Here is a 17,215-nt window from a genome sequence, read left to right as displayed (position 1 = left end):
GGCATAACCGTACATGTATATTGCGGTAGAATAGTCTTCCAGTTTTTTTTATTTCACTATAACCACTGGTATTCGGTCCAAGGGGCACCTGAATTTCCCAGGAACGTTCTTCAGACACCGACCACTGAATTATTTATTTGTTTATAACTCCGTCATTTGTAAGAACGCTTGCTAGTGTCGTCGTAACGTTATCTGCTAAAAGGGGCAATGAAATATGTTTTCTATATAGGTAACAGTAACCATATATGAGTGAGTGAAAACTTTATTCTCAATGTCCGGCGATTTGGGCCCCCCCCCCCCCCCCCCGAGGTGGGGCCTTATATGAAAAAAAAAAAATTGCGAAATGCGAGCTTTACCTCATACAGACGCTTACAGCGGAGAAGCCGACTTAGGCAAACGTAACGCCTTATTAAAAATATATGTGTGTACAATGTAAACAATACAAAGACATATACGGCAGTCTCTAATGGGGCGGTCCTTCGCGCTTACATAATATACTTGCGTTACCCTTTCAACTCGACGCAGCTGTTATTGCTGCAACTGAGCTTTGCACGTGGTCCATCTGCATAATGGGCAATAAAGCGCAAATAACATGAAAGAACAACGAGTGTTCTGCTAAACGCATAACGTAAAGGAAGCATTTTTCTGTGCCTTCGGGCATAAATAAAACTATTAGCTCTATCTGGGTACCATATTCTGGCATTCTTTCTGCCTGTGCTACGAAAAGTAATATCATGGGTTTTTGCAAAGGCTTCAAAAGATTTCTTCGTTTTGGTCTCTCGTTATTGGCGGCAGAATGCGCCAGTAAAAACGTCGGAAACCTAAAGAAAGTATGCCAGCCAATGCCTTAAGTTTGTGATCACAAGACACGTGCGCTTGCGGTCGTCTCTCATTGAATCAGAGCTTGGAACGTGGACTGCCTGTTTGTCGGAAGCGTGATTCGTAAGGGGAGATTTTTGCAAGTATTCAGAAGTGCCGATAAATGCTATCAGTTACGACGACCACGGCGAGGTCATCGTCAGTGGCATTATTGTGCTCCTTGTCCTCGTCATCACGAAAAGCCAGCACGAGAACATCAGTGCGAGGCCGCAAATGAGTGAGTAGAGTTCTTTGTATCTAACTGTATGCAAGTGTTCTGCTGTTTCTTGCACATTATTCCGTTCCTACTCGTACTCCCGCATTCACGATTCGTTTCTCTCATCCGGATTACCAAAGTGCATCAAGCGAAATTGTTTCCGCTTCCGCCGTAAAACGACTGACATGTTTCGGAGCAAAGAGGAAAATCGAATGAAGGGGCGCAGAGCCAAGCCGTCCGAGTTTCGAGCTCTGGCTCGCGTGCAGTTGGCACTGGGCTGCCGCGTTTCGAAAAGCTCGCGTTCTCAAGATTCCGGAGCGAGTCCAGGCCAGCAGCAGCACTCAAACTTTGAGCACGAAAGGGTTCTTCACTCTTCCTTCACCGAGACGTTTTGCTTGGCAGAGACGCCATTACGTCTATCTCAGGCGCTCTTTCCGCTTGCCTCCTGGCGAATGAGCAGTACTCCCGCCAACGACCGCCGAAGAAAATAGAAAGCAATAACACTAGACAACAGCAGGAGCGGCGGCGAGTCCTGGTAGTATAAAAACAGAAAAAAAAAATACCGAACCATGCCAGAACGAAGCCTATAGAGGGAAGTGAAAGCGCCGCTGCTCCCCCATCAACGTCGTTCGTCTGCTCCAGAGTGCTGTCTGGACAGCAAAAAGGATTGCGGAGGTTATGGCGCATGCGCACTCAGGCCAGACGGTCGTGATGTGTCTGTCGTCTGCTGCGCCTGTGCGTGTGTCTGTCGCCTGCAGAGAGGGGAACACGTACGGAAGCCATATTGTTACGTCCTGTCGTGTTTCCTTGCTTCATTTTTTTTCGCGGCTATATAAGCTTCCCAGCTCTCACGCTGACGATTTGTCGTTCTGGAAGAGTGAGCGAGTATATCGGGAATAAAAGCGAGCTCTCTCGACTGCGTCGTGCGCGTATTATATATTTACGCGAATATGAGACGCCATCGTCGGGCCTTGTTTTTGTGTCGACTACGTATCCGCCCATTGTGTTTAGTGGGACGCACGACGGTATAATTCGTGTTTTCAGTGCGAGTGTACGCGTGCGCGCCCGCCTGTCACGAGTAATTCCGTCCACTTGTTCTTTCCTTTCGTGTGTTTCTATAAATAAAAAGCGACAACCCGGAACTCGCGATACCCAAACGGAGAAAAATGTAAAAATAAATTTCGGAGCGAATGTTATTCTTAAATGCATAACTCTTGAAAGCAAACGAAAGCAATTGGAGCAAGTGTTAGACTAGCGAACAGTGTGATGGACACTTTGTGTCTCCGTCAATTAAAAAAAAAAACGACGTAAAATTTGAATAATTAAGTTGTTGCCTGAGCGCCCGAGTAGGAGTGTATACACAAGTTTGCCTGAGTTTAAATGCTTATATTCTCACCAGAAATTCTCCAGACCGCTCTTATGCGTTTTTTTGTCTCTTCTTGCCTGAATAACGCTCTTAGGGATTCATGAACAGTTGTTTGGGTAAACGGCCTCAAATAAGTGTCAACGTTGCTAATATGCGGCACTAATTCGCTTCAGCGAAAGCGGCTAAGCCTGCATTTGTAACGGTCAAAGCTTATGGGAAAGAGTTGTACGAGTATAATAAGAGCCGCCAATCACTCCGCTTAACGTGTAAAGTGCGCACTGAGAGCAGATTGTTCACAATAAGCACGCATGGTATGGCGTTGTGTCTTATTTTCTTGTCGTATATATATCCGTTGCCTAACGCGCGCTGTACACCTTATCGAACTAATTAGTGCGTTACACCCCTGTGACCTCATTAGTCGCTTTTTGTTTGCCACCTACTAAAAGAGCAAGCCCAGGGCAGCGTTCGTGTATAGCGGAGATAACAGTGGAATAAAGCAAAGTTGAGCAATTCCTCGCCTAAGCAGAGTTCTACATCTGCAAGAAACTTAACGGCGAGCTTTACCGCATAATCAGGCTTTCATTGTTGCAGCAATGTTGTGCGGCAAAGCGTACTTGCTAAATAATTATTAGGTAAGTTTTAAAGAGAGGCCAGTCAAGAAGTAAATATTTAATTTGGTAAGTGGTCACTGAGCCTTTTGTACACCTATCCAACGCGCGCGGGTATTGCTAGTCTTTTAGTGCGGTCATGTGGCTACTGAGATGCGTGTAAATTTCTTTCTCAACCGTCTGGCGTACGGCAATAATGTGTAAGGTATTACAGATGCCGAGCGTTGGCAGTCAAAACTTTAGTTGAATCGTTCAAGTCTGCGTAAACCTCCTCTAAATTAACTCGCATCTAATCAGTGTGGTTTACGCTGCATCAAATAAGGATCGTGAGGTGGAGGGTGAAGGCGTGCAACTCGAGCAGCTGGCTGCTGGCACAGCTATGCCGCATCGAAGGTACCTTTCGGCTCGTTTCATTCATAATTTACATATTTAACCAAAAGTAAAGCTTTTCTGTCCGTCACCTCTTGTATTTTTTCTTCTGTTGCTCTGTGAAACTCTCATTGAAAGTATTATTTCGTTTAAAGAAAGAAGAATAAAACTTTTTTTTTATTCGCAAGTTCTGTTTAAAATAAAAGATCGCATGGAAGGAGTACTTGATCGATGAGTTTAGTGCCATGATTTGTCGGAAGAACAGACGACTTAATCGATCATTTTATTATTGCATGTACGAATAAAGACTAGAAGAACAAACAAAAATGCTACGATAATGTCCTACTAGTCACCTAATGTTCTTTATGGCGGTGCTTGGACGGTATACCACATCGCAGATGTTTTCAGGGAGTGTTACATACGCATACGCAAGCGACGACAGACGAAGTAGCAAGATGACCGTCATTACACACCCTTACCGGACTTCCTGCCCGAAGCGGGGTTGCATTTCTATTTATACGTTTTATTTTTTTATATATATGCACTATGTCATAAGGCAGCCCTCCTCAAAAAAAAAAAAAAAAAAAATGACCCAGAGCACGAATTTTTCTCCCGATAACAAAGTGGGCAGGGTGTCAGTAATAATTTGATTCCATTCCAAAAAATAAATCAGTAAAATGAACAAATAGAAAGACGGACGTACAGGCGTCATCAGAGAAACAAGAGAGGGATACCGGCGACGTCGCTCGATGTCGTTCGTCTATGAGTAAACGCGATGACTGATTAAAAAAAAAAAAGGAAGGACATCCATATACAGGCGCAAGAAGACACAAAACAAACTTGGCAAGGGCTGCTGCAAGGAAAAGCGACGCTACGCGGCCCGTAAGTAATCGCTTTCACGACGAAGAACTGTAATGGACGCCTTTCGCAGGCCGCTCTTAATGAGTGTAAATCGAGTCGTGTAGGCTGCGCAAACACTTTTGGCCCGTCGCCAGCCATACGTGCCGCTCGGTCGACGAAATGGCGCGGAGAATGTCTTTCGCGGGCTTTGCGCATCGTGCATAATGGGACTGTACCTCGAAAGGTTCTTTAGAAAGTCAGAGAAAAAAGGGAATCGCGAATGGGAGGATCGTATTCCCGCGACACCGAGACGCAGGACGGTGCAAGCCTTCGCACGTAACACATATCGGTGTCGCGCACGACCATCGCGTCGTTGAGAGGCGTGTGGTATAGCATTCGCGTTATCCGAGAATGGAAACTCGTTGTGTCGGGACAAGGGTATACGGCAGTTTTTGCGACCTTACTGAGCAGATTAAGTTCCGATGCCATTTTTTTTTCAGCCAGCACGTGTTTTGTAAAGAAGCTAAGACTGTGCTATAGCATTGCACGTTAATGATGATGCATGCATGGTGTCTAATGACGCCGTTATGAACAGAAAACGCAGATTTTTTTAGGGCGAAAGCCTTAGATCTCTATGTTACAAGGTCGCGTTGTGAGGTACAGAAAATCGCAGCGCTCGTGCAACTACTCGCGTGTTCGTCTTCTTCCACATCACTTCCTCCACATCGATGTCACATCGACGCCGATAATTGTGAAAAAAGCGCACAGTTAATTAATATATAATTAATTACGGCACTTGAACTCACGCCCATCCGTGGGAGTCGAACCCGCGACCTTTGGTTTAAGTTAGGGCGAAGTTGATTAAGGCCCGTTTAATTGAGGTAGCTTTAATTAAGGCACTCGAACACACGGCCTTTAGTGGGAGAAAACAAGTAATAAGAAGTAACAACGCACTCGAAAAAGAATGTCAAGTAATGCAATGGATGTCTCTTGAGCACGCTGGCTTCGCCTTCGCCCTCTTTGTCGTAAGCCAAAATGTTGGTCAAATTTTTTCTATATAAATTTGTTACATTTTAGAAACGTAAAGTGTACTCGCTTCCTCGCATATACGTGAAATGGTAAAACTGAAATTATTAGGATGCAGTGACCTTTGAAAACGCATTATGAGTCAACGTGCTGTATCAACCTTCTTAAGTCTGTATTATCTTATAATGCTCCCATTAGGCATGCAGGCACGGTAAGCTTTCTCTGTTTCGATCTTTTCGAAAAAGAAAATGACCAGACACTGGAATAAGTTCTTAGAAATTTTTCTAAATATGAATCACGTAATGTTGTACTTTCGCGACTCCGTATAACGACCATAACCCTGATGTTTCTTTTTTCCGTTTCCTCTTATCGCTAGATTGACCCTTTCCTTTGCAATGACTGCGCATTTTAAGGATTATATATTGTTTATTTGTCATGGTACTTTACGAATGCATTGCAGCGTCGTCTGATTATTCCTGGACGTGAGTGAGTGCAAATGCTCGAGGTGCGCCATTTAACTTATTTGTTATTTTCGTAAAGAAGGAACTGCTCAGCTAAAAAAAAAATTCCTAACTGAACACTTTAATACGTTTTCTGATGTCATCGCAATGAGATCCCTATTCGATAAAATCATTGGCGGCGGCCCTTGACTTCCTGAGACATAATTTCCGTATTGTTCGCTCAGCCCTTTTCCCGCGATGTGAACATATGGTAAGAACGTAACGCATCGAACCCTGGCGAAATAAATAATAAACGAAAAAAAAAACAATACGCGTATTTCCGTACATTTATACGTACAGGTGTATACAGTCGACAGTTCTCGTGCAGTACTTTCCCCCGTGGGGCACCTGCCCAATGCGAACCGCGGTTGGGTCCTGTTCTGTGTGACGTCATTCGCGGTGCCTGGAATCGCACCGCAGCTTAGCGCTGATCCAAACTTACGCGTCCCGAGAATAGTGCAGCTATCGCATAACGATCTGTTCGATACGATCAATGCATTTGAAAGCGGAGCTTTATTTGCGTGCCCCCACCCTCTGCGCCTCTCTTACTGAACGTCCTTGCCGCCTGCTGCTTCTGTTTGTTGTTGTTTTCTTGTTGTTATTTTTTTCTCGCCCTCACTACGTTTGTTGAATAACGAGGCGAAATATTCGCGTGACCGGCTAGCGACGCGATGCAAGGAACAGCGAAAAGGCGTTGCGAGCTAACTAATACGCATTTTGACAGAAGCAACGTGTTCCTTTTTTGTCTTTTATCTGAGAGCTATACCCTGCATGTGAGATTCAATTCGCCGTGTTTAACGTTCCCAAGCAACGCACGGTCTATATGAGCGACGCCATGTTTCGACCATCTGGATTTGTAACCTACATCTAAGGTACGAGCGTCTTGTCTTGTGTTCCAAACAGTGGCGCATACCCACTATGGGGGATTGGCCAAGAAGCAGGCGGTTTTTCGTATGCTTAGAAGTAAAGCCAAACTAGATTTAAATTGTGGAGCGTGAGACTAGAACTGTAATTAGACGTGTGATGAAAATATTGTGAAGAATTTTGATAATATAAGTTAACGTAAATAAATGAAATAATAGAAAATATTGATGATTTTAGAAAGTCAGCAAGGTACTCTTTTTGTATCTCTAATAAAATTGTAAATTGCAAGAAAAGCATCCCTGTGGCTGGATCCCAGTGAGGTCGCACCAAAAGAAAGAATGGTTGGTGAGGTTAGCGAGTTTGGTGAATGAGTGTACTAATAATTTTCTTTGTCTTATAAAGCAGCGGCAGGAGAGAAAATAATGTTCGATAGTTTCAGGTGCACTGCAAAAAGAACATAGAGGGGACATAGCGAGACCAGACCTGTGTAAGTAAAAATTTAGAGGAGGTATACGGCATCTTCTTGTTTTTTTTTTTTTTTTTCTTCCCCGCTCTCTAATGGGACTGCGGCTGCTGTGGTCGGGAAATACACGCGCAACATCGTGCTCAGAGGCAGAACGCCACAGCCAATGAACCACCACGCCGGGTCACTCGATGAGATGTTGGTTCTGTCGCAAAGTGGTCGATCGAGGTGCCTGCCCGGGTAATGTAAAAAAAAAAAAGCAAAATACGGCGAAGTGTTGACTGCGGCGTCATGAAATTGAACAAACCTCGCTTAAGATTTCATGACAATGTATACAAACCGAAAACTTACTTGCCGTTGCGGTAGCTGCAAACGTTGCGTGGAAAAGCAAAAAAAAAAAGAAAAGAAACTAGGGACATTTAATATTATTGACTTATGATTTTAACATTATTGAAAAGGTAAGATTTTGTTGGAAGGACAATACATATTTTCGCAATGAAACACTTCCACTTGCCTGCACGAGAAATTTTTGCTTTAAACTGTACTGAAATTTACGAATTAGTTTATTTAGCTTATTTTTTAGACGCCACTACTCCAATCACGTGTCGTCGAAAAGAAATCAGCACTTTACTCGGTTAAGATGTTTCCCTGAACAGATTAATTTAGCTTATTTCGTTTCTCTGTGCATCATGCGCTTCTCAGATTAGAGGCACGAACCTCCATAACAAACACCGATCCCATGATTCACACATAAGCAGAAAAGCATCTTCAATAGGATCGTAGAAAGATAACGGAAGGAAGAAGCAGACGACACAAACATCGCCTGTTTCTCCAAAGCAGAAGCACACTCGCGCCATTGCTCTGCCTCTCGTCAAGGACGTTATCACGGTCGTCTGGAGAGTATATAGGGGCGTCATGGAAAGGAGGGACAGGAGAAGGAGGGACGACGCGCAAAGGTAAATTCCAACGTGTACACACGCACAGACCGTGCGCACATATCGACAGGCCGAGGTCCTTTCGATTCTGGCCGGCCATATCGAGCGACGCGCCCGAGCGGAAAGGCTGCGCGGCACAAACAGGGCGCCCACCTCCCGTTCTCGCCTTTTTTTCTTTCCCCATTTCCCCTCCCTCGCTCCCTAGCTTCTCTTCCCTGCGTTTTCCTGTGCTGAGCGTGCAATGACGGCGGCGGCGGGCTTATACCCTTGGACAGAGACACGAACGGGATAAACGAGAGTACGGACGGGACGGCTTCAGGCTCAGCGTCTGGTCGTTTCTCTACTAGGCTGCGCAGGGCTTGACTATATATATGGAACGCTTTTTTTTCGTGCTCAAAGCCTCAAACCTGCGGATTATCGCGGTGGTTATCGCCCCCGCCTGGCAACTGCTCATTGCCGCAGGGGCATTAGTTCGACGCCGAGTGGCGGCCATGGGCAAAGTTTCGTTTTTCTTTGCCACACGGTGGAGAGGAGGGGTGGTACTGCAGGTGAGTGTGAGCAGATGGATTGAAGACGACAAGACGATGGCGGCGGCCTAAAGTAAAGTACGGGATGCAAAGCCAACAGCAACCTCATTTCCTCAGTTTCGTCTTTCAGCTACTGTCGCATTAATATCAAGTTGAGCTGCATTATTAGGTTCCGTCTCCTTAAATACCAGAATGGCCGCTCATGCCGTCAAAGGAGGCTTGAAAAGGTGTACAACATATAAAAACGAAAGAGGAGTGGTGAGACCGACCTGAAATTTCTGCAGAAGCTCGCAATGACGTCACAAATGTTGACAGCGGCTGTTAGAGTTAACAGTTATTTGTTTGTCGGTAAAGAAGGGCAACGGTGCACTCCAAAGAAATGAAGGACTGGAACTAGCACGTTTCAAGAACTGTTCTCACAGTAAAACGGCCCAAATATAAGGAAAAACTTTTCAAAACCACGACGTCACACTGATCAACGCACGGCGCTGTGGTTTCCTTCTTTCCTTCTTTTAATTTGAAAGTTTGCCCTGCGGCTGTTTCCGCGCGAAGTTCAAGGAAATAAAGTTTGCGTTTAGCTTTATTCAGTAATAATAAACCTTTGTAAAGAACACCCCGCCAGTTCACATTGATTTAGGGTTGTTCATTAGTGTATACATTGAAGGCGGCAAACGCAAGCCACGCTGCCGTCGTATTTTTGGTGCGCGCCTATTTCACGCCACTCAGTGCCTTCGTTACTGGGACTGAAGTGATTTCTCCCAGGTTGTGGATTCAGGTGAAAATTAAAAAGAGGCGTATTTGAATTCCTAATTAGATGCAGCGGGCATCGCGCGACATAAGATAAACGCACCTCGGAGCCGCAATGAAGACACGCCTCAAGTCCGTCACATCTGTATATATGCTCGGTGGTGTGCAGACGAAACAACAGCGCAGTGACACCCGTGAAAGATTTCGTTTTGAAATAACGTCTGCATTTTTCTTTCTCCTTTTTTTTATTTTGCTGTTGTTGTCGTCGTCGTCTTTTAGTATTCAGCTTGCAAATTTTTTTTTTCCTTACCGATATTTCGTACAGTTGCCGACGGCACTAACACATGCGTTAAGGAAAGATGTAATCAAAAATTCAATCGTCTTGTCGATTTTCTAAGCTTCGTCAAGCAAATGGTACAGTTGTGACACTTCCTTTTAAATCCACACATCTTAAATATCGAAATCTGCGCGTTTTCGTATACTTCCCTTGAGAACCTCTTCTCTTCTCTAAGAGCCTACTCTCAGAATCTACTGAATGAACTGGATTACTCGAAGAGGCGGACATTACTTACAATGGAAATCAAAACGGATATTTGACTGATTAACTATATTTCGCTAATAAACATTTTAACTAATTACTTTAGCATTGCAATATAAGAATTAAAGCCAGTGGTTTCACTAGGCACATCCGCGTGGAACGAATTCCAAAGCTAGCAGCATTGTTGAGACAAGAACTGTCAAACTTGTGGTAAAAATGCGGTGTTGTTCCAGTTACCTTCTTTTTTAACAAACCTTATTTTTATGCATTGAAGCTCAAAAACTACCGGGACACCAATGCATTTCTTCGTAAACTTTCACAACGCATATATCTCGAAACTGGTGTCTTCCTCAGAATTCTTTTTAAAGTGAGTATTACTTATGAAGTCACCGGCTGGAGTATGCGAAGTTACGTAAGCAGGCATTCCCACACAGCTAACTTGCCCTAACCAAGATGGCCGCGTTCCAGCTAGACTCTATAGTATCACTGTTAAGCCCGAGACACGAGTTCTCAAAGCTTGGATGGTGAGAGAAAGGTAAGGCAACAGGAACGGTGCCAGCAAGCATCCTAATTCCGATTCTAACCCGAGGTTACACCATTGTGGTTAGGTCAGACTAGGTCTGTGGGAAAAGCCTGCTTACGGAATTTCACATATCCATCATTAATTATGGGGTTTTACGTACCAGAAACCACGATCTGATTATGAGGCCCGCCGTAGTGGGTTTCCTTAACGTGCACCTAAATCTAAGCACCCGGGTGTTACTGCATTTCGCCCCCATCGAAATGCGGCCGCCGTGGCCGGGATTTGATCCCGCGACTTGGCGCTTGGCAGCGCAACACTAAAGCCGCTAAGCAACCACGGCGGGTGTATCCCCTATATGTGCCGTAAGGTAATTTAATTAGTTCAAAGTTAGGTAGCGAAATCGAGTTAATTAGTCGAAAATTTATTGATTCATCCTGCAGATAATGTCCACCTCTGTGATTAATCTGTCTAAAAAAGTAGAATAGTACTACGTGCCATGGGTGATTAAAAAAAAATCTGTTAAGAATAAAAAAAAATAAGGAATAAGAAGGCACTCGTATATAGCAAATTTTTCAGGATATCGACGCCTCCTATTCCCTTGGCACAAAAATTCCTTTCACAAAAAAAATAAAAATGAAGTAATTTTTACCCGATTACACTGTCGAACACCATTAATAAACTTTTATCGTCACAGGGCTGGTCTGGCTTCCCTCTGTGCCCATTCTGTGCAGTAGGTGAAACGATCGATCATTTTTTCCTTATTCTGCCGCCGTTCTTCCGCTTTAAGGAAAAACATTTTAGGACCAACGTTCAAGCAACTTGGTTTAAATTTTTCCATTTTAATTATCCTTTATCTAGGAGCCTCCTCTCTAGGAAACTACTGCAGGGATGTCTGCTCAGCCGTGGAGGAGTTCATGGTTGTTTTAAGACGGTTCGCTTAAGTTCTTCATACATTATTTTTATTCCTTTCCACATTACACGCTTACCAGTTTTTGTAATACCAACCTCTTCCTAATACCATCAAAATATTGGCCAATCCCCCGTAATGGGTACACGCCATCGAAGAAGGATATCCGATCTTATCCTATCATATATCTATCGGTACTACCCCTACATATGTGGCGCTTGCAGGCTCTGTTCCCTACGTAATCAATCAGTGAAGCAGCAGACGGTACCTAAATATTCTCAGAGTCTCAACTACACGCCTTCAAGAGCATAATTCCTTTATTTTCTGTGCCTTTTTACCCTAGTACGGGCGCCTCTGTTCGGTCGGCTCCGTGCCGAGTGAGATGGGCCGGTCCCAGAAATAGCGCGACAATAAACTGGACTGATCCCGGAGCCTGGCGTAGTAGCAAGCGGACCGATCCCGGAAGCAGTATAATATCAGAGGTCGTGTGGATCACGTGGGTCACGTGATACCCCTTCCACGTCTCGCTGGTTTGCCGGGTGGGCACGTAATGGTTACACTGCAAAAATGTGTTACAGAAGGTGAACGGTCTCATAGCATTCAATTGACCAGGGCTTCATGAAAGATTCACGTCACGTAGATTAAGAATTGGCAGTGGCTTAGTTAGGCTATGCCAGGATATACGTAGCGAAAGTTAAGGCATAGCATGGTTAGCATTGGTTAATCTTGATTGCAAGTCCAGGTTAGCCTGGTTGACTAGCTATGTTGCGGCGTTTAGCCAGTCGTTCGGCGCGCTGTTCGTCTGTTTCCTAGGCGATTCGTTTCCTCTTCATCTCGTTCCGATGTCGATTCCAGGCCTCCTCCTGCTTATCAGAATTGTCGCCGTCCATACTGCCGCCTCAACTGTGGTTGCGGCGCACGCGAGCTCTTTTTTTCAATCCTCCGACATGTTATCAGGCATGCGACGCAGCTGGCGTAGCGAGCGGAGGCGAACGCAACGACGAGGAACGTGGTGTGACGTCATACCAAACGGCAACGGCGGAAAGGCGCGGCCCTGCGCAGCAGCGGAACACCTGTGGCTCGGTGCTACTATTGGCGCATGCGCAGTAGTAACTAGGGAGCGAGAGAGAGAGAGAGAAATATCCGCGGCGAGGCGCGCGTTGTGACCTCATGTGCCTCCTCGGAGCACCGCCACGGCGAAATCGTGATTTCGCGGCCAGTAAAGCTTTTGCTTTAAAAATGGTTGGTGTTGTTCCCTCCTTGAATACATGGCACGTACCCACGAGGAGAGATTGTCCAAAGTTCGCAATGGAAACATAACAAAATTTCTGCCTTCCCGATGACTTAATGGTCTGTATTACCAAGATTTAAATAACGATTATTATAAATAGCAGGGAAAATTTTAAGTTTGTTCGTGTCAATTTTTTAGGAAGCCGCTCGAGTATAAAAAATGCAAATCGCATGTTACTAATGAGGTTCATGATGAGGTTAATAATGTGGAAAAAGGCTTTTAACAGCCTCCCTTATAGCAACAATATATTCACGTACAATTTGGCATACTTCCTTTGGAGCACTACCAAGGGATCTCGCAACAAAAGATAAGATTTAGGCAATGAAAGAGGAAGGTCAACATACGTGATAGGGGTTGTTCTAAGTGCGTCTTTCTTTCGGAATTATATATTCGGCAGAAGATGAGGAAATATTCCAGTGATTTCACATCTCCACATGACGCACAAAGGTTCGATGGCTCCGCACCCACACCTACTCTCGTAAAGATTTAATTGCGGCATTCGACACCGTAGAAGGGCAATCTATACTTCGCATCGTCAGTGAGCTATACGCGACCACATATTCCAAGGGAACGGTAAATGTCGGTGACACGGTGCAGGAAGGAGGGGCTCAGCCCCTCCTCCCTTGTCACAGCCAGTAGGGTATGGTTCCGTATAAAGAATGTGCGCTGTATCTGCATTATTTTTTTTCAGCTGTGAACTTATAATAAATGCGAACTATGCCAATGACAAGTTCTCTTAAAGCTTTTGATGATTTAACTGCTGTCGCGGTTAAAAAACAAACACGCAGAAGCACGAAGACGTTCCTGCTGAAGCAAGCGCTATACATGGCAAACAACAGCTCCCTATAGGGAAGAACCGCTATGCGGCCACGCACAGCGTGCGTCGTGTGCTTGCCAACTCACGCGCCGCTGAGACCATTAAAACTATATAGATCGCCGTACACACATGCAGTGGTCGCGCGTCGCAATGCGGTGAAACGCCAACAGCTTTGCGCGCTCGCCCTCCCGTTTTTGTCCATACACGCAGCGTCGCGGATCGGTACAATTGAATTAAAACGGTTTCCGGGATTTTTACGCGTCAAAACCACAATTTGATTATGAGGCGTACGGCCGTACTGCAGGTCAATAATTAATTTTTTTTCACCTCCTCTCTGAGTCCTTTAACGTGCGCTTAAAACCAAGTGCACGAACCGTTTTGCATTTCGTCTTCGCCCCCCCCCCCCTCCCCGGCGGAAATGCGCGGTCGCGGGGTCGAACCCGCGACTTGGAGCACGATAGCGCAACGCCATAGCCACGGGACTGTACCGCAGCGGGTGTGACTCGGCGAAGCAGTGCGTCTTTCTTTCTCTAACCATGCAACGAATCACGACGAAAACCTTTATATACGGCCTTCACCCGACCGAACGTGGGCATTGCGAGTTTGCCTCCAGTTTGCAACAAACATGTTAAGGCACATATTCATCGTGCGCGCATGCGTGCAGGCGCGTAAAACTACGTTTCTCTGATTTGTCAAAAGCATTTTCTTTGTATACTCCCTCCCATCCTCTCTACAGAAAGCAATTAAGTTTCTCTCTTTCTCTCTCTATCTCAGTTTATCCATTTTCGTGAGCACGTTGTTGTAGCATGTATGCGTTCTGGAGCGCAAATTCCCGTCCGCCATTACGGTGCCGTGACAGTTTAGCAAGAGTGTGTTGAAGCTAGTGGCGTCGATATATATGACAGAAAACATAACAGAGCTTGCATACCATCGGGTCCCGTAAACAGAGAGTGTATAGTTCTGCTATAGTCCTAAAGTAAAATGCTACCTGAGCTGTGCGGGAACCGCCGGGCGGCAACTATAGCAGGACAAGCTTTACTATGCGCAATCCAATCGTGAGATACCAATTCGAAAGCGTTTATTACTCCGCATACAGTTCGTAACGCAAATGCAACTCAAGTCAATCACTCCGTTTGTGGAAGTAGCGTCTGTCTAGAAAATCACTCGTAGGCTCAGAACACCCGATCGTTGGTAGCAGCGCGGGGGACACACACAAATCTTGTTATACCGAACCAAAAGGCGGCAGCAGAATGCACGACTCCAACGAATAATTCAAAGCAACAATGGGCGTTTCATCGCCTGCAATGTGCCTAGTTTTGTCCTCAGTCACAAGAAAGGCCCATGAACGCAGAGACACGGTGCCAACTTCTAACAAGCAGCTATTTAGTCTCATCTTTCTAAAGTAACGATCCCCAAATAAATCGATCAGTCAATAAAATTATTTAAAAAATAAAACAGCACGTCCTCCACATAGCTAGGCCACGCGGAAGTGGTCACCAACGCAAGTGGTCAGAGCGCCTGAACAGCGATCCATCAATGTCTAGAGGAACTGTCGCAAATCGCCGAGTTATGTTACGATTTTCTTCAAGTCGAGAGACCATCCGGTTTTATGTGGCTATCAAGACAATTAACAAAAAGAAATTCTTTTTTTTTTGCCCTTTATAATCGTACAATGAGGCTTTGTAAATCGAAGTATAATCCCATATGAGCAGCCACATTGCTTGACTACCTCGTTTCAGTGACGGGTCACTGTTCGCAGATATATGAAAGGTATATATAGATTGGCTTTTCTGTATGCAAGTGCGCTGAGCCGCACAAAAGGGCATGCGATTTCTCGGGTTGACGCCCAGGTAGGGCTCGTGATCGAGGCCAGCTCGGAAGCATATATGTACGCAGACGCCCGTTAAACTCTGCGAGCACGTCTATTTCATCATGCGTGACAAATGGTTGGAACTGCGTGCTAACGAAACGAAACCTAACCTATAATGGCAGCAGCTAGGGAAAGAGCACCATGAGCCGCCACTGCAGATTTTCCGTCTCGACCCCTTAGCGATCGACGTAAGCCCTAATAAAGGAGACTGTAATCCGAGAGCCTTCAACAATTTATTGGAGTTTAGAAAGAAATTCGCCCGTCAAACCACAATATCAAAATTATGAAGATCGGCTGGTTTGCTTTTGTTGTTATTAAAAGTCAATAACCTTCCTCTTTTCTTAAGACAAAGTAGACAAATTTCAAACCGAAGACGTTAGTATTCGCGTGCTACCTACTATACAAATAAGATTGCTGTGAAAAACAGTCCTGAAGGCTATATAGGAATTCAAGAGAAGCGAACTTTTAGCTGAAGAATAAGTCGCCAGAGAAGCGATCCAGTGGACTTGATTCGATCACAAAACTAGGCGTTCGCCTGCGCACGCACCTAAAGATTAAAGAGGAATGCAGAGAGTCGCCCGGGTAAAAAAAGTTTTTCGCAAAAGAGAGAAAAAGGCTCTCCAACGGGAAGAATGAAGATCTCGAGTATCATATATAGAGAGTTTTGTTATTGCTCGCCATCTGAGGTTCTGAGCTTTAACGTCATTGCCGAAGATAGGGAATAAATAGGGAAAAGCAAACACGATCCTCCCATATCGCGTCGCGAAGAGGTTTGTTCGTCAAGTACTGCGGCAAGGTGTGACTAAAAGACGTGTCATTCATTACAATCACAAGAATGACTGCGCCGTCTAGACATCTAAGCTTACGCCGGTTTGCCGTGATTAACGGTTAGGGATATCTTTCCCATAAGGCATTTTTTTTTGTTTAACACAGTAATTCAATTACGCGTAAGACTCGTACGGATAATAAGTGCTACAAGAAAAACGAGAAACCGATTACAGCGACCGCGCCTACTATGTGAGGTGCGAAATCCACAAACCCACGTGAATATGGCGGTTCCGCCTATTTCTTCCTCCAATATCAGCGTCCGCTCAAAGTGAAAATCTGTGCCGAAGAAAAACGGAGCTCCTCAGAGCGACCGAACGCCAGAGCGGCTGGTGGTGGAGCGATGTTTACAAATCTCCGTTGCTGCTCCCGAAGAAAACGGGAGCGCCGCGCTAATACGCGCACTGACGTTTGCAGCGCCTTCGGTTTGCCGAAATAGAAAACGAGTGTCGCTTGACGTTGCGGTTCCCAGAGCAACTGTGCGAGCTCACACCATGATGAATCACGCGAGAGAGCGGCCCGCGTCTTTCCGGTCACCAGGGCCCGCAAAAGAAACCCGGAACGCAAACGCGCTTCCCACGCGCGTGCTAGCAGATGCGACCGCTGAGCACTGCTGCTGCCGACGGGCGTACTTCGCCTTTAGGCCTAGGTGCACCGCGGTGCAGCCGCCCCCGCGACCGGGCAGTGAAAAAAGAAGAAGAAAAGGGAGCTCTTTTCGGCTTACCTTGCTCTCTGCCGGTATAGGGCAGGCGCGGCACAGATTCCAGAAGGTGTTAATCATGGGCCTGCCGTGTGCGACAACTTCGTACGCACACCAACACAAGCAAAGATGGAAAAGAAACCGCGCGGCGGTGAGCCCGGCCGATGCGCGGCGCGCGTTATCGACGACGTGCGGAGCTCTCTGCGGCGCCGGGCGGGAGAGACGGCGGAGCAAGCGGCGCTGGCGGTGTGTGCGTGTGTTTGCACGCAGAGCGCCGGTCGGGGGCTTGGCCTGCGCTGCTGACGGCTCCGGCTCCGGCTTCTTTCGGTGCGGCGGAAGTTGCGCGCAAGCGCGGCCTCCTCTCAGCCCTGCTTTCTCTCTCTCTCGCTTCTCCCTTTTGCGCCGCGAGAAGTATCTCCCTCGC

The 17,215-nt window shown here is 45.9% G+C and overlaps 1 protein-coding gene across 4 annotated transcripts in view; it reads right to left on the bottom strand.

Moving 5' to 3' along the window:
* The window catches only part of LOC126521927 (uncharacterized), an 80,237-nt gene extending 63,175 nt beyond the window's left edge, over positions 1-17,062 (bottom strand). For 3 of the 4 annotated variants that reach the window (XM_072288702.1, XM_072288704.1, XM_072288705.1), the window contains exon 1: positions 16,816-17,061. In XM_072288702.1, coding sequence (XP_072144803.1) covers positions 16,816-16,872 — 57 coding nt within the window. In that variant the 5' untranslated portion in view covers positions 16,873-17,061. Of the gene's footprint in view, positions 1-16,815 lie in introns of all 4 variants that reach the window. The other variant, XM_050170673.3, reaches the window with a different exon arrangement.
* Positions 17,063-17,215: the final 153 nt, after the last annotated feature.

This window comes from Dermacentor andersoni, chromosome 6 (assembly GCF_023375885.2).
Source record: "Dermacentor andersoni chromosome 6, qqDerAnde1_hic_scaffold, whole genome shotgun sequence".
Lineage (NCBI taxonomy): Eukaryota > Metazoa > Arthropoda > Arachnida > Ixodida > Ixodidae > Dermacentor > Dermacentor andersoni.
Note: the sequence above shows the minus strand (reverse complement) of the source record. Positions and strands in the feature narration are given on the sequence as shown.